The following is a 24,323-nucleotide window of genomic DNA, read 5'->3' on the forward strand; positions in this document are numbered from 1 at the left end:
AGAGACAGGAATTAATGGGTTGTGTGCGCAGGGTACACTAAATTAGAAGGCTTGCAGCCGAGGGATAGGGAGCGTCTGTAAAACCTACAGGGAGAAGAGTGAACAGGTATAGAAAACACACACACAGTTGCCAAAGCTACAAAAGAGGAACATGAGATCATCTGAAAATAATTAGGTAAGATACTAAAGTGAGAGAGTGGTGTGGAGCCTTCCTCTTTTTCCTTGCTCGAATAACTCAGCAGAATTATTCGTGTCAGCGACGACACCGCCGCTGAGAAAACAGGGGAGGCTGAAGTACTAATACTAATTGCTAATTGCCTTGCAAAGGTGAAGAGCACTCTCCCGGTACTAACTGCTGATTGTCTAGGAGAGGAGAAACCACTCCACCTCCAATACAGCCACTGATCACCAAAATAACAACAGTCACGAATTGCCCTGCACCTTAATCCTGGTTGATATGTCAACAATCATCTGCAAGTTCTGAACAGTCAGCAGTTCACACACCAAGTAGGCTTCTGGGAAGACAGGCAGCACTTCAACTAGCAAGCAAAAAAACAGTACTAGTCAACAACAAATAAAAGACACAAATCATACTTATCACTCCTGGAGATATCAGGAGTCCTCTAGCTTCCCAGTGTTCTTTGTGCGATGACACAAAATCTCTTGCTCCAAGCAGCAAGAGATTATTTGGGTCAGTCACCAGAAATGCTGTTGCTAATGGCTTTTTGGGGAGGTAGAACATCTAGTATGTGCTATTGATCCAGTGGACATCATCTTTCTTCAAAAAGAGCGATTGACCTCAATGGGAGACACCTGGATGTGTGGAACATTGACCCTGTTATGATGGGAAGTGAATAGATATCATTTGATTATCTCCAATTAAGATGCAGAAGGGTCCAATGCAGAGACAATCTATTAAGCTGGACAAGGTCTTTGATTTATCACCGTATTATTTATATCAACCATCTTGCCTGCATGACAGACCACAGCTTAAAGCTAAATGAAGTAGCTAGCCTCAAGTCTCCCAAGAGTCATTAAATATTGTAGTTAGCCCCTCTGTGCAATAGCTTGTTATTTTGGTGTAACAGTGCCCTGCCTGGCTATAACAGTGGCTCTATTCTTCCTTTCATCGCTAAAAGATGGCACGGGCACTTTGGACCGCTTCCCATCTGCCTAAATGCAATGCCTACGCCTGTGAAGGGGAGTAAAGGAGTTGAGTGTCTCTTAATTTAGTTTTTAGACCCTGAGAAAAACATGCCAAATGGTCAGGTTGTTGTCAGGTTGTTGTGTTTGAAAAATATTGAACTGTCTCTGGCTGTTGTAAAGACAGGCTTGATGACAAAAAAACGAATAGGATGTCAAATACATCCAAAGATCCCTGTGCCATTGAAGACTAATTGATTTGTGTTGGTGAATCAAATTCTATGTTGGGTCTGATGTGTGTCATTGGAAGCAGAATCACCTTCTTCCAAAGGACATGTCTGTGTGCTAAATTCCATGTTCACAAGGAATAACCCTATTGTAAGGAGGGAGGATGTCTTGTCAGAGAAGAGCTAATGTCTAGTGTTCCCCCTGCCTGCGGAACTCTCTCTGTCACTCCCCATTCCATAGCGCAGGGTAGTCTCTCAATCCCACACACATATCACCTTGACCATGGGATTATGATGACACACAATCTGTTTTAATCCTAGCTTTATAAATGAAAAGATCGGGCATCAATTGATCGATGTATTTCTTTATTAGCTTAACCTCCGAGACGCTAATTTCCAGAATTCCATTTCAAAGGGCTTGATTCTTCAAAGTCTAAGCAGTTGGGTATCAAACAAAATATTTAAAAAAAATAGTTGATAAAATATTGAATTTGGCCTTTACTACTATAGCCCAGAGAAACACATTGAATAACACATTTATAAATGGCAAAATAGACAGTCAAAACCAAATTCATATGAAAATAGGTTTTGAAGTGTTTGTCCTATATCTAAGAGATATAAGAAAGCTCAGGAAATATATATTTATACAGTAGCAGTCAAAAGTTTGGACACCTACTCATTCCATGGTTTTCTTTATTTTTACTATTTTCTACAGTGTAGAATAATAGTGAAGACATCAAAACTATGAAATAACACATATGGAATCATGTGGTAACCAATTTTTTTTAAACAAATCAAAATATATTTAATATTTGAGATTCTTCAAAGTAGCCACCCTTTACCTTGATGACAACATTGCACACGCTTGGCATTCTCTCAACCAGCGTCACCTGGAATGCTTTTCCAACAGTCTTGAAGGAGTTCCCACATATGCTGAGCACTTGTTGGCTTCTTTTCCTTCGCTCTGCGGTCCAACTCATCCCAAGCCATCTCAATTGGGTTGAGGTCGGGTGATTGTGGAGGCCAGGTCATCTGATGCAGCACTCCATCACTCTCCTTCTTGCTCAAATAGCCCATACACAGCCTGGACATGTGTTGGGTCATTGTCCTGTTGAAAAACAAATGATAGTCCCACTAAGCCCAAACTAGATGGGATGGCATATTGCTGCAGAATGATGTGATAGCCATGCTGGTTAAGTGTGCCTTGAATTCTAAATAAATCACAGACGGTGTCACCAGCAAAGCACACCCACACCATCACACCACCTCCTCCTTGCTTCACATTGGGATCCACAAAAGGCGAGATCATTTGGACTCATCAGACCAAAGGACAGATTTCCACCGGTCTAATGTTCATTGCTCGTGTTTCTTGGCCCAAGCAAGTCTCTTCCTATTGGTGTCCTTTAGTAGTGGTTTCTTTGCAGCAATTCGACCATGAAGGCCTGATTCACAAAGCTTCCTCTGAGCAGTTGATGTTGAGATGTGTCTGTTACTTAAACTCTGTGAAGAATTTATTTGGGCTGCAATCTGAGGTGCAGTTAACTCTAATGAACTTATCCTCTGCAGCAGAGGTAACTCTGGGTCTTCCTTTCCTGTGGCGGTCCTCATGAGAGCCAGTTTCATCATTGTGCTTGAAGAAACATTTTCCACATTGACTGACCTTCATGTCTTAAAGTGATGATGGACTGTCATTTCTCTTTGCTTATTTGAGCTGTTCTTGTCATAATATGGACTTGGTCTTTTCCCAAATAGGGCTATTGTCACACCCTGATCTGTTTCACCTGTTGTTGTGCTTGTCTCCACCCCCCTCCAGGTGTCGCCCATCTTCCCCATTATACCCTTTATACTCATACCTGTGTTCTATGTCTGTTGCCAGTTCGTTTTGTTTGTCAAGTCAATCAGCGTTTTTGTCTCAGCTCCTGCTTCTCCCTAGTATCTCTTTTTCTCGCCCTCCTGGTTTTCACCCTTGCCTGTTCTGACCCTGAGCCTGCCTGTCTGACCACTCTGCCTGACCCTGAGCCTGCCTGTCTGACCACTCTGCCTGACCCTGAGCCTGCCTGTCTGACCACTCTGCCTGACCCTGAGCCTGCCTGTCTGACCACTCTGCCTGACTCTGAGTCCGCCTGTCTGACCACTCTGCCTGACCCTGAGTCTGCCTGCCGTCCTGTACCTTGCCCTCTGCTCTGGATTATCGACCCCTGCCTGCCTTGACCTGTCGTTTGACTGCCCCTGTTGTTACAATAAACATTGCTACTTCTACACAGTCTGCACTTGGGTCTTACCGGAAACCTGACAGCTATCTTCTGTAAACCACCCCTACCTTGTCACAACACAAATGATTGGCTCAAACGCATTAAGAAGGAATCTTTTAACAAGGCACACCTGTTAATTGAAATGCATTCAAGGTGAGTACGTCATTAAACTGGTTGAGAGAATACCAAGAGTGTGCAAAACTGTCATCAAGACAAAGGGTGGCTACTTTGAAGAATCTCAAATATATTTTGATTTAACACTTTTTTTGGTTACTACATGATTTCATACGCTGGGCCAATTGTGCGCCGCCCTATGAGACTCCCAATCACGGCCAGTTGTCATAGAGCCTGGATTCAAACCAGGATTCAAACTACCTTCATCCTTCCATTAATTATTTTAAGCCGGTACCGGTTACCTTCAGATGAGTCCCGTGACAGTTGTGGGGAGAGCACCATTATGTTCATGAGAATCTCCCCTTTCCACAGTGGGTTACATTAGTTTGTAGCCCAAACTGTTCAGACGCTACAGAAGTTTTCATGAGAAGACTGATTTTTCAGGAGGTCTCATGGTCTGACAAACACCACTCCAGCTCTGCCACCTTTCACTGCAGATATCTCTAGCTTAAATGTAATTAAATATTTATTTAACCCTTATTTAACTAGGCAAGTCCGTAAAGAACAAATTCTTATTTACAATGACGGCCTACACCGGCCAAACCTGGACGACGCTGGGCCAATTGTGCGCTGCCCAATGGGACTCCCATGTGATACAGCCTGGATACGAACCAGGGTGTCTGTAGTGACGCCTCTAGCAGATGCATGAGATGCAGTGCCTTAGACCGCTACGCCACTCGGGAGCAAATTGATGGATTTTGATGAGGATTTTTTTATTATGCTACTTAGATTGACGCACCGGTGCATCAATCGACTATAGGGGGTTAATTACTGCATTTGATAACTACCAATTAGCTTTTGTCAGCGTTTTATTTGAGAGAATGGTCTTGTTATCGAGGAGATTACGTGCTGATACTCTCATGCCAAGGCAAACAGGACACCCTGGTGTGTGTCTGTCGAGCACTGATATGCCTGTCGCTAGAGTTGGCAAACACAGCCATAGAGGTGCTCTTTCTCATCGGCTGCCAAGCAGAGCCGCTCTCTGAGTTCGTGACTTGGATTTATTGTGTCAGACTGAGATTTAAATGCACTATTTGTTACCAAAATGCAGTCTGTGTAAACGTTTAATTCTAGAGCCTGCACCACTGCTTCCCACTAATTAGTTCTCGCAGACCAGACTATTCAGTTTAACTTAAATAATCTTGAACTATAATCACAACAGAAGTTTGAAGGCACTGTGTGTGACTGAAGACAAACAGGGTGGTACACAACCAACAACTTGCTAAAGGCAAGAAAGGGGCTGCATTCCAAACACGTAAAAGACACACCCTCTCCCCTCAGCCCTCAAATTAAGCAGACACTTCTGATGACGCATCATGACGTATGATGCAGGGCAATGGGCGAGGGAAGAATGATTGAATTTTAAATGGACCGCCCTTGCCCGCTATTTTGCCACTCGTTCGTCCCACGGTTGTGTCAAGTCAATTATGATTGCATTTCATATCTTGGCTAGAAGACAATGCATCCGCAGACATTAAATGCTAGCCGTCAGGCGATATCAGGTATATCAAAAATGACAATGTATAAGTGTGATGTCAGGGAAAGTGGTATGCGCAAGCTAATGTTTCCAAAAGCTAACCAAACAAAACCATCATTACTTTTACCATTAGGTTTGTGCCGTCATGTGCACTAGTAGAACCATTTCCAACTTATTTATATTCGATTTTACTTACACTTGTATGTTGACTTCTCCATATTGATGTTGGTTTTAAGTTTTGGCTGAATTTTCTTTGCCGATGTACAGTCATATTGAATTAGGCCCCAGAGTGAACAGAATTGTACACTCGCAAACTCGATCACAAATGAGTGCTGAGGGGCTTACGTTGCCAACTTCCCTTGCTTGGCTAATTGTTTGGACCGACGGCAAAGATGGCTTCGGGGATTCCCCCAAGGGCATAAGGCGAGAGAGTAAGAGGACGAGGGTGTGTCATTTATATGTTGAAACACAATCACTGTACATTTGGTAAGTAGTCTGCACCCTGTTCCCTGCTTTAGCGTGTTTTTAAGTGCTTAGGTGGGGTAGGAACAACAATTGATTTGGACTGAGGAAGCGTTTCCCAGATGAGAGATACTTAATGTACACAGACACATTCATTGTAATTATGTGGTGCATATCAAAGCCATAAGCACTAGAAATCTCTCTTTTGTCTACACTCCTTTCTGTGCGTCTTGGCATCCTGCTGTCTTTGTATAACCAGCTGCTACTTGAGATCTTTCTCGCTCTTTGTGTGTGTGCGTGCGTGTATGTGTGTGTGTGTGTCTGTGTGTGTACATATTTTATACATGCATGTATGTGCATATCAAATGTGTGTGAATATATTCATGAGAAAGGGTGTGTGCGTGCGTGCGTGTGTGTGTGAGGAGGAGTGGGAGGCTGTTGTGTGTCTGGCTGAGTTGACAGTATGTGAGAGGACAGTGTAACAGAGTGTAAACCTTGTCGTCTTTGTTTGGTAATTATAACACACTGCATTCGCATGATAGAGGGGCCAAATGGGTAGAGCCATCAGGGGAGAGAGAAAAGAGCATACCAAACAAAGGAAAGAATTGTCTTGACCCTCTTCAACCCACTGGTTTTAGGAATAGGCCTTTATCTCTTAACAATAGGGCTATACTATATCTAGACATACCATCTGTCTGTCAGATACTCTGACAAAGAACACTACACCATGTCTTTTATTCATGCGCTGTATTGTTAAAGTGCCACAACAGTGGACTTGACAGTGCTTCCACCTACTTTGCTATAACTCTCTGTATTAGAGTGAGACAATGTTTTAAGTTTTAAGCGCCAGTCGAACACTGTTTGTCAAGATATTGCAGTTTAATAAGGGCGTTGTCCTTATTAAAGGACAACGCCCTGGAAATCTAATTAGCATAATACAAGATGGCTTCGGGACAAGTCTTCGGGACAAGTCTCTGAATGTCCTTGAGTGGCCCAGGCAGAGCGCGGACTTGAACCCGATCTCTGGAGAGACCTGAAAATAGCTGTGCAGCGACGCTCCCCATCCAACCTGACAGAGCTTGAGAGGATCTGCAGAGAAGAATGGGAGAAACTCCCCAAATACAGGTGTGCCAAGCTTGTAGCGTCCTACCCTAGAAGACTCAAGGCTGTAATTGCTGCCAAAGGTGCTTCAACAAAGTACTGAGTAAAGGGTCTGAATACTTATGTAAATGTCTATTTTTTTAAAACCTGTTTTTGCTTTGTCAATATGGGGTATTGTGTGTAGATTGATGAGGGTTGGGAAAACTATGTAATACATTTTAGAAAATAAGGCTGTACCGTAACAAAATGTGGGAAAAGTCAAAGGGTCTGAATACTTTCCGAAGGTACTGTATATGGAGACTGTTTAGTGCCCAAAATAAGAGGACAGACACGTCAGAACAAACTTCCTTTTGTAGAACCCCCCCTCGGCTTAGACAGGGTTTAGACTCTTATGGGTTAAATGGAGGAAACACTGTCTGCTCCAATGTTCACACACTACCTGGTGTTTTACCTTTGATTAGGGCACTGGATTATCAGGCTTCACAAATGTTCCATTACGCAACAAGTTTAGCTGAACCTCAGTTTTATGATGATGGAGAATTGGTCACAGTCGGTAGGAATCTCATTATATAGGCTAGTCATATTTTTTCCCCCAGTGGTAATTGTTGAAGAAAGATTATGCTTTATTGTTGTGATAAAGTTGAAAGGTTGCAGGAGCATTCTTCAAACCAAAAGGCATTACTTGAACGGAGTGGCTGTGGTTACAGATTTTCTGGAACCTGATTTTCCATAGCTAAAGATACAGGAGCTTCTGCGCATGTGAATTTTGTTGTAGCTGCTGCCAACTCCGCAATCGCTTCCCCCTCCTTCCATATTTGCATACATAGCTGAGCTCACTCCGCTGCCAGTGTAGCTGCTGCTCAGTGCTCCTCTGCCGCTTCCCCCTCCTTGATCAGTGATGAACGCCTTAGTCGGGTGTAGTTTACAAGCTTCATGTTGTACAAAAAAAGACATGGTCGACATGTTCAAATTATAGCAGAAGAGTAGGCTATTAAACATAAGCACGATTTTGTGTTATTTTTTCAGGGGTTGCGAAGCAAAGCAAACTTGCCCATTTTTAGACTCTGGTTACCAGTCCAGATTTGAGTCCTGCACGAGCATGAATTTTAAGCACGAGCCCTACCCATGACCTCAAAGTTCAGGACCTACCAAATGTATGTCCCGGCCCTGCTAGAAACCCGAAATCAGAAATAAATTAAGAGATAAAGTAAATCTATTAGCTTCTCCACTCTGTCTGTCACTCTCTCCCTGCTCTCTGCTCGGTCTGCATGTGTTATGCTAATGGCAGCTCTGGGTCTGTGAGTATCCATAGCAACAGCTCCGCTTGGGCGACTTTGCTCAATGACAAGACATGAGAGAGCAGTTAGCTGTTAGATACTTTTTGTCACTCTAAACTCAATGAACATTATTCTTTTCTGTGAAATAATCTCTCCTGTCTTGTACTTGACGAGGTTGAAGCACGTCTGATACCATGTTATAATCTTAATAAGATATGACTGTACTGTGCAGCAAAGAACGAGCAAATGGCACAACTTCAAAATGTTAGTGATCAATTTAGTGATACCCGAGCCCTACCCGTACCCTAGTTATTGATGAAAAAACGTGCCCTACCCGGCCCTAACCCCATGCATAATGTCGGGGCCCGTTGGGCTCGGGTCGAGTAGCAGAGCTCTAGTCCAGATAAACGCTCGACACCCTAGACGTTCGGCTGCCCAGAGATGGAACAGCTAGGTAGCAGTTTAGGGGCCTGTATGTTGTTGAAACGCAGATTGTTTTCCGCCCCAATGCAAAACTTGAGTGGGGAGTGTCACGTTCCTGACCTGTTTTCTGTTATTTTTGTATGTGTTTAGTTGGTCAGGGCGTGAGTTGGGGTGGGCATTCTATGTTTTGTGTTTCTATGTTTAGGTAATTGGAAATTAGCCTTATATGGTTCTCAATCAGGGACAGGTGTTTGACGTTTCTCTGATTGAGAACCATATAAAGGTAGGCTGTTCACACTGTTTGTTTGTGGGTGGTTGTCTCCTGTGTCTGTGTATGTGCACCACACGGGACTGTTTCGTTTTGTCGTTCGTGTATGTAGTCTGTTCCTGTTCGTGAGTTCTTCATGTATTTATGTAAATTCCATGTTCAGGTCTGTCTACGTCGTTTTGTTATTTTGATAATCCTTTCAAGTGTTTATCGTGTTTCGTCTTTTCTTTAAAAAATTCGTTATGTCAAACTTTCATGCTGCGCTTTGGTCCAATCCCTACTCCTCCTCTTCGGACGAAGAGGAGGAGGACAACCGTTACAGAACCACCTACCAACAAACAGTGTAAACAGAGAATAAACTGGATGTGCTCCGTTCGAGACTATCCAACAAAATGGGACATTTTGTACTATCTTGTGTTTCACCGAGTCGTGGCTGAACCACGACATGGATAATATACAGTTGGGTTTTCCGTCCATCGGCAGGACAGAGCAGCTACGTCCGGTAAGACGAGGGGTGAGGGGGTGTGTCTTTTTGTCAATAACAGCTGGTGTGCGATGTCTAATATTAAGGTAGTCTTAAGGTACAGTGCCTTGCAAAAGTATTCACCCCCCTTGGCGTTTTTTCCTATTTTGTTGCATTACTGTCACGCCCTTACCGTAGAGAGCTTTTTATGTCTCTATTTTGGTTTGGTCAGGGTGTGATTTGGGTGGGCATTCTATGTTCATTTTTCTATGTGTTGTATTTCTTTGTTTTGGCCGGGTATGGTTCTCAATCAGAGACAGCTGTCTATCCTTGTCTCTGATTGGGAACCATACTTAGGTAGCATTTTCCCACCTGTGTTTTGTGGGTAGTTATTTTCTGTTTAGTGTTTTCTGCACCTGACAGGACTGTTTCAGTTTCGTTTCTCACTTTTTTGTTTTGTTCTAGTGTTCAGTGTTAATAAATATCATGAGCACTTACCACGATCCGCTTTTGGTCTGATCCTTCTTCATCCGACAACACCCGTTACAATTACAACCTGTAATTTAGATCATTTTTTTTTTCTTCATGTAATGGACATACACAAAATAGTCCAAATTGGTGAAGTGAATTGAAAAAAAACGTGTTTTAAAAAATTCTAAAAAATAATCAACGGAAAAGTGGTGTGTGCATATGTATTCACCCCCTTTGCTATGAAGCCCCTAAATTTATTTTATTTATTTTTATTTTTATTTCACCTTTATTTAACCAGGTAGGCTAGTTGAGAACAAGTTCTCATTTGCAACTGCGACCTGGCCAAGATAAAGCATAGCAGTGTGAACAGACAACAACACAGAGTTACACATGGAGTAAACAATAAACAAGTCAATAACATGGTAGAAAAAAAGAGAATCTATATACAATGTGTGCAAAAGGCATGAGGTAGGTAATAAATCGAATAATTACAATTTAGCAGATTAACACTGGAGTGATAAATCATCAGATGATCATGTGCAAGAAGAGATACTGGTGTGCAAAAGAGCAGAAAAGTAAATAAATAAAAGCAGTATGGGGGGTGAGGTAGGTAAATTGGGTGGGTAGTTTACAGATGGACTATGTACAGCTGCAGCGATCGGTTAGCTGCTCGGATAGCAGATTTTTAAAGTTGTTGAGGGAGATAAAAGTCTCCAACTTCAGGGATTTTTGCAATTCGTTCCAGTCGCAGGCAGCAGAGAACTGGAAGGAAAGGCGTCCAAATGAGGTTTTGGCTTTAGGGATGATCAGTGAGATACACCTGCTGGAGCGCGTGCTACGGGTGGGTGTAGCCATCGTGACCAGTGAACTGAGATAAGGCGGCACTTTACCTAGCATAGCCTTGTAGATGACCTGGAGCCAGTGGGTCTGACGACGAACATGTAGCGAGATCTGGTGCATCCGATTACCTTCAGAAGTCACATAATGATTTAAATAAAGTCCACCTGTGTGCAATCTAAGTGTCACATGATCTCAGTATATATATATATACCTGTTCTGAAAGGCCCCAGAGTCTGCAACACCATTAAGCAAGGGATGCCACCAAGCAAGCGGCACCATGAAAACCAAGGAGCTCTCCAAACACGTCAGGGACAAAGTTGTGGAGAAGTACAGATCAGGGTCGGGTTATAAAAAAATATCAGAAACTTTGAACATCCCACGGAGCACCATTAAATCCATTATTAAAAAATTGAAAGAATATGGCACTACAACAAACCAGCCAAGAGAGGGCTGCCCACCAAAACTCACGGACCAGGCAAGGAGGGCATTAAGAGTGGCAACAAAGAGACCAAAGATAAGCAAGCACGTTTGGTGTTCGCCAAAGGGCATGTGGGAGACTCCCCAAACATATGGAAGAAGGTACTCTGGTCAGATGAGACTAAAATTAAGCTTTTTGGCCATCAAGGAAAACGCTATGTCTGGCGCAAACTCAACACCTCTCATCACCCCGAGAATTTCATCCCCACAGTGAAGCATGGTGGTAGCAGTGTCATGCTGTGGGGATGTTTTTCATCAGCAGGGACTGGAAACTGGTCAGAATTGAAGAAATTATGGATGGCAGTAAATACCGTGAAATCCTTGAGGAACACCTGTTTTAGTCTTCCAGAGATTTGAGACTGTAATGGAGGTTCACCTTCCAGCAGGACAATGATACTAAGCATACTGCTAAATCAACACTCGAGTGGTTTAAGGGGAAACATTTAAATGTCTTGGAATAGCCTCGTCAAAGCCCAGACCTCAATCCAATTGAGAATCTGTGGCATGACTTAAATATTGCTGTACACCAACTTGAAGGAGCTGAAGCAGTTTGCCTTTAAGAATGGGCAAAAATCCCAGTGGCTAGATGTGCCAAGCTTATAGAGACAGACCCCAAGAGACTTGCAGCTGTATTTGGCTGATAAAGGTGGCTCTATGTGTTAGACCTTGCAAGCTATTACAGACTACAAAGGGAAACCCAGCCACGAGCTTCCCAGTGACGAGAGCCTACCAGACGAGCTAAATGCCTTTTATGCTTGCTTTTAGGCAAGCAACACTGAAGCATGCATGAGAGCACCAGCTCTTCTGGACGACTGTGTGATCACGCTCTCCGTAGCCGATGTGAGCAAGACCTTTAAACAGGTCAACATTCACAAAGCCGCAGGGCCAGACGGATTAGCAGGACATGTACTCAGAGCATGCGCAGTCCAACTGGTAAGTGGCTTCAATGTCATTTTCAAACTCTCCCTGACCAAATCTGTAATACAAACATGTTTCAAGCAGACCACCATAGTCCATGTGCCCAAGAAAGCGAAGGTAACCTGCCTAAATGACTACCACCCAGTAGCACTCACGTCGGTAGCCATGAGTGCTTTGAAAGGCTGGTCGTGGCTCTCATCAACACAATCATCCCGGAAACAGACTCACAGATGATGCAATCTCAATCGCACTCCGCACTGCCCTTCCTCACCTGGACAAAAGGAAGACCTATGTGAGAATGCAGTTCATTGACTACAGCTCAGCGTTCAACACCATGGTGCACACCATGCTCATTACTAAGCTAACAACCTGGGACTAAACACCTCCCTTTGCAACTGGATCCTGCACTTCCTGACGGGACGCCCCCAGGTGGTAAGGGTAGACAATAACACACTTATCCCCAACACGGGGGCCCCTCAGGGGTGCATGTTTAGTCCCCTCCTGTTCTCACCGACGACTCCGTCGCCAAGCATGATTCCAACACCGTCATTAAGTTTAGTGACGACACAACGGTGGTAGTCCTGATTACCGACAATGATGAGACAGCCTAAAGGGAGGACGTCAGAGACCTGGCAGTGTGGTGCCAGGACAACAACCTCTCCCTCAACGTGAGCAAGACAAAGGAGATGATCGTGGACTACAGGAAAAGGAGGGCCGAACACGACCCAATTCACATCGATGGGGCTGTAGTGGAGCGGGTCGAGAGTTTCAGGTTCCTTGATGTCCACATCACCAACAAACGATCATAGTCCAAACACCCCTACATAGTCCAAACACACCACACCTACATGTACAAATTACCTCGACTAACCTGTACCGCCGCACATTGACTTGGTACCAGTACCCTGTGTATATAGCCTCATTATTGTTATTTTATTGTGTTACTTTTTTACTTTTACATATTTTACTTGAGTTTATTTAGTAAATATTTTCTTATCTCTATTTTTTTACTGCATTGTTGGTTAAGGGCTTGTAAGTAAGCATTTCACAGTAAGGTCTACACCTGTTGTATTTGGCGTATGTGACAAATAAAATTTGATTTGGTTTGATCCTTAGCATTGAGAAAGAGGTGCACGGACGGGGGTGAACACTCCGTATTCGCCGCCACAGCCTTACCTTAAAGTGGAAGAAACCAGCAGGTTAAAAGCAGTGCTTTGTTTCTAATTAGGTTAATTGGGTATGTTTCTAGTGGTTAGAGCATTGGGCCAGTAACTGAAAGGTTGCTGGATTGAATCCCTCGAAGACGTGGATGTCTATTAAGGAAGCCCCCCACACCACTCGGATTCAGAGGGGTTGGGTTAAATGCGGAAGACACATTTTAGTTGACGGCATTCAGTTGGACAACTGACTAGATATCCCCCTTTCCATTTAAAATGTTGACTGACATGACCTTTGTGTCCAATGCATCTTGCAAGTGTTATTCCATGACCCTGGTTGACCCTGTTTGTCTCTGATTACAGACGGTGTCCATCGCGTCATGGCCCTCTGCACCCTGCGCGTCACCATCATCACCGATGAGATGCTGACCAACAGCATCACAGTGCGTCTGGAGAACATGTCCCAGGAGCGCTTCCTGTCCCCGCTCCTCTCCCACTTCATGGAGGGCGTGGCGGCCGTCCTATCCACCAGCCGCACCGGTGTCTTCATCTTCAACATCCAGAACGACACACACGTCCAGGGAAGCATCCTCAACGTCACCTTCTCTGCCCTGCGCCCTTCTGGGGGAAAGAAACTTGGGGGGTCCGGGGGCACCATCCCCCATGGAAGATTTTTCCCCTCAGAAGCCCTGCAGGAGCAGATTTACCTGAACCGGACTCTGCTCACCCTGGTGTCCAGCCAGCGTGTGCTGCCCTTCGACGATAACATCTGCCTCCGTGAGCCCTGTGAGAACTACATGAAGTGTGTGTCAGTGCTGAGGTTCGACAGCTCAGCACCCTTCGTGTCCTCGGATACGGTGCTGTTCAGGCCAATCGAACCGGTGACGGGGCTGCGTTGCCGATGCCCAGCAGGCTTCACTGGGGACTACTGTGAGACGGAGATTGACCTGTGCTACTCAGGGCCCTGCCAGAACAACGGCAAGTGCAAGAGCAGGGAAGGCGGGTACACTTGCGAGTGTCCGGAGGACTTCACAGGTGAGTGTTATTATACACTTTTTGGTATCTTACGTGACTCTTTCTTTCACACAATTCTCAATCTTCTATTTTTTACTATTTTTTCAACTTTTTTCTTTCTAGATGTCATTAGTACTTACAGTTGAAGTCGGAGGTTTACATACACCTTAACCAAATACATTTAAACTCAGTTTTTCACAATTCCTGACATTTAACCCAAGTAAACGTTCCCTGTCGTAGGTCAGTTAGGATCACCACTTTATTTTAAGAATGTGAAATGTCAGAATAATAGTAGAGAGATTGAGAGATTTCAGCTTTTATTTCTTCCATCACATTCCCAGTGGGTCAGATGTTTACATAGACTCAATTAGTATTTGGTAGCATTGGCTTTAAATTGTTTAATTTGGGTCAAACATTTTGGGTAGCCTTCCACAAGCTTCCCACAATAAGTTGTGTGAATTTTGGCCCATTCCTCCTGACAGAGCTGGTGTAACTGAGTCAGGTTTGTAGGCCTCCTTGCACGTACACACTTTTTCAGTTCTGCCAACAAATTTTGTATGGGATTGAGGTCAGGGCTTTGTGATGGCCACTCCAATACCTTGACTTTGTTGTCCTTAAGCCATTTTGACACAACTTTGGAAGTATGCTTGGGGTCATTTTTCATTTGGAAGACCCATTTGCGACCAAGCTTTAACGTCCTGACTGATGTCTTGAGATGTTGCTTCAATATATCCACATCATTTTCCTCTCTCATGATGCCATCCAATTTGTGAAGTGCACCAGTCCCTCCTGCAGCAAAGCACCCGCACAACATGATGCTGCCACCCCCGTGCTTCATGGTTGGGATGGTGTTCTTTGGCTTGCAAGCATCACCCTTTTTCCTCCAAACATAACGATGGTCATTATGGCCAAGCAGTTATATTTTTGTTTCATCAGACCAGAGGACATTTCTCCAAAAAGTACAATCTTTGTCCCCATGTGCAGTTGCAAACCATAGTCTGGCTTTTTTATGGTGGTTTTGGACCAGTGTTCTGGGATTAATTTGCACTTTTCGCACTAAAGTACGTTCATCTCTAGGAGACAGAACGCGTCTCCTTCCTGAGCGGTATGACGGCTGCGTGGTCCCATGGTGTTTATACTTGCGTACTATTGTTTGTACAGATGAACGTGGTACCTTCAGGCGTTTGGAAATTGCTCCCAAGGATGAGCCAGACTTGTGGTCTACAATTTTTATTGTGAGATCTTGGCTGATTTCTTTTGATTTTCCCATGATGTCAAGCAAAGAGGCACGGTTTGAAGGTAGGCCTTGAAATACATCCACAGGTACACCTCCAATTGACTCAAATTGTGTCAAATAGCCTATCAGAAGCTTCTAAAGCCATGACATCATTTTCTGGAATTTTCCAAGCTGTTTAAAGGCACAGTCAACTTAGTGTATGTGAACTTCTGACCCACTGGAATTGTGATACAGTGAATTATAAGTGAAATAATCTGTCTGTAAACAATTGTTGGAAAAATGTCTTGTGTCATGCACAAAGTAGATGTCCTAAACGACTTGCCAAAACTATAGTTTGTTAACAACAAATTTGTGAAATGGTTGAAAAACGAGTTTTAATGACTCCAACCTAAGTGTATGTAAACTTCCGACTGTATATTATATTTGAGATTCTTCAAAGTAGCCACCCTTTGCCTTGATGAAAGCTTTGCATTCTCTTGGCATTCTCCCAACCAGCTTCATGAGATAGAAATGTGCCTACCCCCATCAGTACCTTTCATCTGCTTTCACAGACCCTATAGAGCTAAATATGCCCACTATATTAAAGACATGGCCCACAGCCAAAACCCCGATTCTGCAGAGAGACTATTACTTGTTAATCAAACTCTAGCCGTCTATGCTTTGAAGGCTCTTGACCAGCTCCAGGTAGTCTCAAGTCATAATGGAGGTGATGACGGTAGACCTGACAGTGCCTGTCTCAGGTTTCTCACACTTTCGGGAAAAAGATCCCTCGTAATTCCCTCCAAACCGGAGATTATCTGTCTTGCAGTTGGGTCATTACCCGCTGGAATTCCTTGCGCTGTAAATCATAGGTGTTCTCTTTATCCAGATCTTGTCAGTGTCATTTTTGCGACACACAATACCCCACACTATGAGCTGGACATAGATATGATCGTGGCACATTCCTTGTGACCAGTGGGAAAATCATCTCTTGACTCCTTCGTGCATCTCTTTCATAATATGTATGTTGGCTCTTAAAGGGTGATATAATCCCACCACACTTTCCGCAGACATTTATCTAGTCTTCCTGTCTATCTTCTCTGTCTCGTCAATATATAAGCCTGATTATGCAATACATTATGTAACCATACATCATCCTTTCCTTATTTTTGAATTGACAGCTTTCTTTCTGCTCAGTATGTGACCCTTAGTGGTCACCCCAAGCTGTTAGGGAAAGCACCCCTGAGTTAAAATCACTACTGACATCAGCGTCCATTTGAAAGCTGTCATCACCGGAACACATCTCAGGTCTAGTTAACGAGACAGGACTGTATCAGGGTGGATGGCTGGTGGGTCGTGACAGGTGTCTTACAGACCACCGAGATGGCCTGCTGCTTGGGCCAAATACACTCCATTGTCCTGTTGTCATTATGCCACAAGCCGTTTGCTTCCAGTGGAAGAGCCAGTGTCAGTGTGGGTCACAGAGCATAGCTGTTACAATACACAGTGTTTTGACATGCTTGTGAAGGGGGGTTGAGCCTCCGCTGCCCTCTCTCTGTCCATGCAGACTAGCTTGTAGGTTGTGTGGTAATGGATTTGAACTTGTAAGATGGATTGTGTCCCCTGTGAACCTGCCTGGTTTCAGCTTGTTCACAAAAAACATACTTGGGGGGCTTCGTCCTGGACACTTCATAACATAAAAGCCTGAATGGAGGATTTAAAGGAGAACATGTGTAACTGCTTTCACACCTACCCCAACTTTTGTCTTTCTCCAGACAGTTCTTTCCTCTCTAGAGGATATACCCAGCAGATATTTCTGCCCACCGGTACTGTTCTTCCCTTCCTACAGGTGAGCATTGTGAGGTGAACTCCCGCTCTGGCCGATGCATCCCGGGGGTGTGTCAGAACGGGGCCAGGTGTGTGGATCTCCTGGTGGGGGGCTTTGTGTGCCAGTGCCCCCCGGGGGAGTACCAGAAGCCTTACTGTGAGATGAGCACCCGCAGCTTCCCCGGCCTGTCCTTCATCACGTTCAGAGGGCTACGACAGAGGTTCCACTTCACAGTGTCCTTCATGTGAGTACACCTATGTATCTTATAACGTCTGTATAACAACGTGTGTACGAGTGGCTTTTTCTGGTGGGTGTACATTTGTGTCTTCCTCTGGTTCTCTCACCTGTAGTTTTTTCTTGACAGAGTACTGAGCCATCTATCCACACCCAAATGATACACATCTCACGCCATGTCTGGATACATATACAACACCTTTGTAATAAGCAGTAATGGCTGTATCCATGGCGATACAAATAAGCAGCGCCCCTTCGTCTTTGTCTCACCAACAGGACATGTTTAGGCACGTCTGAACCTCAAATCACAGAAGTGCTGAATCACAGGGCTGCTACGTCAGCCATGACATTTGCGTTCTGTATCGCGAAGGAAGAGCAAGCCGTTTGATCCAGTAGTTAGATGCGGATCTGGGTTCAAAGAGTATACATTTTCTTTCAAATCCTTTGAGAGTTTGATTGCGCCTGCTGCCCTGCCTGGGGTGATGTGGGATATGTAAAGGCTGCAGTGAAACATCTCTTTCTAGCGTCCAGCTCACGTTCCCTGGCAAAGGTAAAAACAGGAAGGGATGCATGGAGCCAGAGTGACCTTTGGCTTTGTTGATCATGGTTTCCTGTCACGATGCCCTGTGCCATGTGGCTTCTGACTCCTGTGCCCATACCCGCTAAGTGCCACAGGGTTAATGACACACAGCGGCATGGCTCCTAGTACTAGCCCTGGTTCTATGTCTGTCCACACCAGTCCTCCTTCCCTACGTCATTTTCCAAATCCCTTTTGCTCCTCTCATTGTCCATCGTCCAATATGATTATTCTTTCCATTTTCCCTTTTCTCTCTTATTGTCCCTCATTTCCTCGGTTAATTTGTCTCTCAATGTCTCCCCCCTCCCCGCACACAACTGATATTGTTCTCGCGTTACCTCAAGAGATATAACCACACTTTGTGGACTAATTAAATGCCTCCATTAAAAAGCTCTCCTGTGCATGTTCCCCTCCTCTTCATAGCCTTTATCTGCTGATAATATACTGTGCTGTACAATCAAAGTGACCTTTGGTTCTGTATGACTTGCAGGTTTGCCACCAGAGAGAGGAATGTCCTGCTACTTTATAACGGACGGTTCAACGAGAAGCACGACTTCATCGCCTTAGAGATCATCGAGGAACAAATCCAGCTCACCTTCTCAGCAGGTGAGCACATACAGGGTTCAGAGAAGAGATGGCCCAGACTTCAATTTCCTCTGTTCCCTTTGCTTCTCTCCGCTTCACTTCTCTCTCCTACCCCCCTCTCTGTGAAATACAAAATCTCATTAACAGGGAGGTTCTAACCAGCTGAGGGAGGGGTCAAAGTTTATGCAGCCAACCCTCAAATACCTGGGAAAATGGAGGTTAAACAGTGATCGTGCAGTTCACCTAGTGTTAGTGTGTTGAGTTTGGCAGGGAATTCATGCCATGGAGGGATCATCCTAAAAAAACAATCAGTAACCATTAAACTATAATTGTGTTCTGGATGAGTAGCATCGAGATTGAAAGACCTCCTCAGAGGTCCAAAAGGTTGTGTTTTTCTTAGTCTTCCCCAGCCCAATCCCTCAGCTTTATACCAAACCAAGTGACAGGGCTGCCATTTTGTAAAACACAGACTCAGGTTTGTGACTTTTAGAGAAAGAATGAGAAGTGAGATAGAGTGAACATCCTGAGAGGAAGTATCTATGAAAATGGCCAAACTCAGTTGGAGTGGATTCCATGTCGATTAAACACTTTCCTGTTTCCTATATCCTATTTCCTTCCCTGTAGGAGAAGTCAAAACCACAGTATCACCCTTTGTCCTAGGTGGGGTCAGTGATGGCCAGTGGCATAGAGTACAGCTACACTACTACAACAAGGTAAGCGCGCTTCCTGGATATGTGGAGCCTCTCTTCAGAACGTAATAGAATGATGCATGTCCCTGTCCGAAGGATAAGTGGTGAGGCGTGTGGTGGGTTGGGGTGGGGGAGAGAGATAGGGAGGGGTCAATAGTTTGGGAACCAGTAGGATACTAGGGCACCAGTAGGATAAGGATATTATGAACCCAAATGAAGTGCCCTCATAAGCCTACAGGCCTCAATCTAACAGGTCAAAGGTCATTCAAGTAGGGAACCCATACTATCCCCCCACCCCCCCAACTCCATACAGAGTTCAGATTTTTAAAGGATTGTCATGGGAACAGACAAACTAGTCTTTGTTTGGGGCGTTTTGAAGCTCAGGGATGAGTTAAGTTGAGGCCGTCGTATTCACAAAGACAAGAGAAGGGATTATTGAGATTCTATTTGAGCATTGTACTATTGTTTCGAAAGACAATCTGGATTAGGCCTGTGTAACTAAACAGGAAAATCTCAACATATAACTATTTCTGGACCCAGGGCCTTCTATGCGAATTATTGTGGTCGCCCACTGAGAGACCTGTCCCTTGAAAGATATATGAAACTTTTAAGCTTTGGTTAGCTTTTGTCACGGCCGTGAAAAGAACTGGACCAAGGTGCAACGTGGTGAGCCTACATTTTCCTTTTATTTGAAAAAGACGCCGAACAAAACAGTAAGCACTACAAAACAAACCGTGAAGCTAAAGGCTATGTGCCATAAACAAAGTCAACCTCCCACAAAGACAGGTGGAAAAAAGGGCAGCCTAAGTATGGTTAAGTATGGTTCTCAATCAGAGACAACGATAGACAGCTGCCTCTGATTGAGAACCACACCCAGCCAAACACAAAGAAATAGAAAACATAGAAATAAAGAAACTAGAATGCCCACCCTAGTCACACCCTGGCCTAACCAAAATAGAGAATAAAAGCCTCTCTATGGCCAGGGCGTGACAGCTTTTGAAAACAATACAGTTATGTAAGAATGCACTAGGGTACCCCTACTTGTTACGTTACAGCCTTATTCTAAAATTGATTAAATCGTTTTTGATGAATCTACACACAATACCTCATAATGACAAAGGAAAAACAGGTCTTTATAAATGTTTGCACAATTGTTACAAATAAACAACGGAAATATGACATTTACATAAGTATTCAGACCGTTTACTCTATACTATGTTGAAGCACCTTTGGCAGCAATTACAGCCTCGGGTACAACGCTACAAGCTTGGCACACCTGTATTTGGGGAGTTTCTTCCATTCTTCTATGCATTTCCTCTCAAGCTCTGCCAGGTTGGATGGGGAGCGTCGCTGCATAGCTTTTTTCAGGTTTCTCCAGAGATGTTCGATCAGGTTCAGGTCCAGGCTCTGGCTGGGCCACTCAGGAACATTCAGAAACGTGTCCCACTCCTGCGTTGTCTTGGCTGTGTGCTTAGGGTTGTTGTCCTGTTGGATGATGAACCTTCGTTCCAGTCTGAGGTCCTGAGCGCTCTGGAGCAGGTTTTCATCAAGGATCTCTCTGTACTTTGCTCAGTTTGCCTTTCCCTCGATCCTGACTAGTCTCCCAGTCCCTGCAGCTGAAAAACATCCCCACAGCATGATGCTGCCACCACCATGTTTCACCGTAGGGATGGTGCCAGGTTTCCTCCAGACGTGACCTTGGCAATCAAGCCAGAGTTACATTTTGGTTTCATCAGCAGAGAATCTTGCTGAATATTTTCATGGTCTAAGAGTCCATTAGGTGCCTTTTGGCAAACTCCAAGTGGGCTGTCATGTGCCTTTTACTGAGGAGTGGCTTCCGTCTGGCCACTACCATAAAGGCCTGATTGGTGGAATGCTGCAGAGAGGGTTGTCCTTCTGGAAGGTTCTCCCATCTACACAGAGGAACTCTGGAGCTCTGACAGAGTGACCATCTGGTTCTTGGTCACCTCCCTGACCAAGGGAGGTGATAATAGATGTTTTTCACCAACATTTTAAATTAATTCATCAGGGGAGAAGGATTTCAAAATTTTGGTGAATACATCCATTATTTTATCCTTATACACATAAACTGACATAAAATGGGTTCACCCCAACGCAAAACAAATTTTATTTGTTTCTGGGTACTACATGCATTTGCTTGTTCCTCACACTTCTTCCATTTAAGAATGACGGAGGCCACTCTGTTCTTGGGGACCTTCTGCTGCAAACAATTTTTGGTACCCTTCCCCAGATCTGTGTTTCGACACAGTCTTGTCTCGGAGCTCTACAGACAATTCCTTCGACCTCATGGCTTGGTTTTTGCTCTGACATGCACTGTCAACTGTGGGACCTCATCTAGACAGGTGTGTGCCTTTCCAAATCATGTCCAATCAATTGAATTAAACACAGGTGGACTACAATCAAGTTGTCGAAACATCTCAAGGATGATCATTGGAGACAGAAAGCACCTGAGCTCAATTTTTTTGAGTCTCATAGCAAAGGGTCTGAATACTTATGTAAATAAGGTATGTATTTTTATGTTTGTATACATTTGCTATAATTTCTAAAAAACGTTTTTCATTTTGTCATTATGGGGCATTGTGTGTAGATTGATGAGGGGAAAACAATTCATCCATTTTAGAATAAGGCTGTAACGTAACAAAATGTGTAAAAACTGAAGGGGTCTGAATACTTTCTGAATGCACTGTATGTGGAGAGGAAGGGGGGTTGGGGATAGAGCAAATATTTCAAGTTCTGCAGGATAGTCACAAAGAAAACTCTGAATCAAGGTACTCAATGGAAGTTTCAAACCAAACCACAGTTAGTCCTCTTTCCCGATCAATGATGATATTTCAAAATCCTACGGGGGACAATATCAGTTCTAGCAGTAGATTGACCCAGCCAGGACTTGGTGGTGTATGACAGAGTAAATAGGTGATGGCTGGTGTCGTAGTGGGACCCCAAGCCATTAATTGTCAGTAGGAGAATGACCCCACAGGGGAGGACCGGACAGTGTTTATGTGGCTCCACGGGGGGTGAATATGAATTGAGGGGTAAAGTACTCCCTCAGCTGCCCTCATTGTCACAGGATAACACAGCAAGAAACCAGGCTAGGGGGGGAAGGGTATTAATTAATAACCACAATACATCAATTCACACCCAAACAGCCTCTTATCTGGTAGTTATCTACAGACTGCTCTAGTTAGGCTAGTTTAACTTCTGCTTCGAACATTGAGCCATTTGTTTGTAGAAAGACATTCTGATATATCTGTAAAGTTGATTGAAACCCCTATTGAGATACTGTGCCACAGGGTTTGCCTAGGGTCAGGCTCATGCTCGTACAGATACAGTATGTGCAGTGCATTCGGAAAGTATTAGGGTCACACCTGTCTATATAAGGTCCCACAGTTGAATTGTAAGATATTACTTGTTAGATATTGCTGCACTGTTGGATACTAGAAGCACAAGCATTTCGCTACACTCGCAATAACATCTGCTAACCATTTGTATGTGACATTTGATTTGATTTGATTTTGATTTGACAGTGCATGTCAGAGCAAAAACCAAGCCATGAAGTCTGTAGAGCTCCAAGACAGGATTGTGTCGAGGCACAGATCTGGGGAAGGGTACCAAAACATTTCTGCAGAATTGAAGGTCCCAAGAACACAGTGGCCTCCATCATTCTTAAATGGAAGAAGTTTGGAACCACCAACACTCTTTCTAGAACTGACCGCCCGTCCAAACTAAGCAATCGGAAGAGAAGGGCCTTGGTCAGGGAGGTGACCAAGAACCTGATGGTTCATCTGACAGAGCTCCAGTTCCTCTGTGGAGATGGGAGAACCTTTCAGAAGGACAGCCCTCTGCAGTTCTCCACCAATCAGGCCTTTATGGTAGAGTGGCCAGGACTCTCAGACCATGAGAAACAATATTCTTTGGTCTGATGAAACCAAGATTGACTGCCAAGGTCACGTCTCGAGGAAACCTGGCTCCATCCCTACGGTGAAACATGGGGGTGGCAGCATCATGCTGTGGGAATGTTTTTCAGTGGCAGGGACTGGGAAAGTAGTCAGGATCGAGAAAAATATGAATCTAGCAAAGTACAGAAAGATCCTTGATGAAATCCTGCTCCAGAGCGCCCAGGATCTCAGACTGGGGCAAAGGTTCACCTTCCAACAGGACAACAATCCTAACCACACAGCTAAGACAACTCAGGAGTGGCTTCGGGACAAGTCTCTGAATGTCCTCGAGTGACCCAGCCAGAGCCCAGACTTGAACCCGATCGAACATCTCTGGAGAGACCTGAAAATAGCTGTGCAGCGACGCTCCCCATCCAACCTGACAGAGTTTAAGAGGATCTGCAGAGAAGAATGGGAAAAACTTTCCAAATACAGGTGTGCAAAGCTTGTAGCGTCATACCCAAGAAGACTCGAGGCTGTAATCGCTGCCAAAGGTGCTTCAACAAAGTACTGAGTAAAGGGTCTGAATACTAATTTCAGTTTTTTATTGTTATTACATTTGCAACAATTCATAAAAAACTGTTTTTGCTTTGTCATTATAGGGTATTGTGTGTAGATTGATTGGGAAAATGTTTTTTTTTAATCAATTATAATAAGGCTGTAACGTAACAGAAAGTGGAAAAAGTCAAGGGGTCTGAATACATTCCGATTGGCTTGTGGCTTGTGGCATGGGGAGATAAGCAATAGAGTCTGGGATCAGATAATCAGGGAGGGTTGGTGAGAGAGAGGCCAGGTAAAGCCAGGCCTGGGGTTATGTAGAGAGAGGGCATGATGTACCTAGAGCCAGAGGGCTCTGGAATGCCTTACTCACACAAGAAACCAGGTCATGGTTTCTTGACCTCCATGTTGCAGGCCACCACCTCCCCTTTGCCAGGGTCAAAGGTTGTGCAATCATGTAATAAGTCAAGTACCCCAACAAGTATAACCAGTGTTGGTGTTCACTGAGAGGAAATCTAAACATATACTTTGTCTAATGTCTGACTGCACTGCCCCTTGTTCTCATAGGCGTCATAGTTTGTGAACTTCATATGTTG

At 44.2% G+C, this 24,323-nt stretch overlaps 1 protein-coding gene across 1 annotated transcript in view; it reads left to right on the forward strand.

The window, feature by feature from the left end:
- LOC129862730 (cadherin EGF LAG seven-pass G-type receptor 1-like) overlaps positions 1-24,323 on the forward strand; it is an 80,915-nt gene that overhangs the window by 31,530 nt on the left and 25,062 nt on the right. The window contains exons 2-5 of the mRNA XM_055934644.1: positions 13,494-14,165; positions 17,210-17,432; positions 18,490-18,605; positions 19,209-19,297. Of these exons, the coding sequence (XP_055790619.1) occupies positions 13,494-14,165; positions 17,210-17,432; positions 18,490-18,605; positions 19,209-19,297 (1,100 nt within the window). The remainder of the gene's footprint in view (positions 1-13,493; positions 14,166-17,209; positions 17,433-18,489; positions 18,606-19,208; positions 19,298-24,323) is intronic.

This window comes from Salvelinus fontinalis, chromosome 9 (genome assembly GCF_029448725.1).
Source record: "Salvelinus fontinalis isolate EN_2023a chromosome 9, ASM2944872v1, whole genome shotgun sequence".
NCBI classification, from domain to species: domain Eukaryota; kingdom Metazoa; phylum Chordata; class Actinopteri; order Salmoniformes; family Salmonidae; genus Salvelinus; species Salvelinus fontinalis.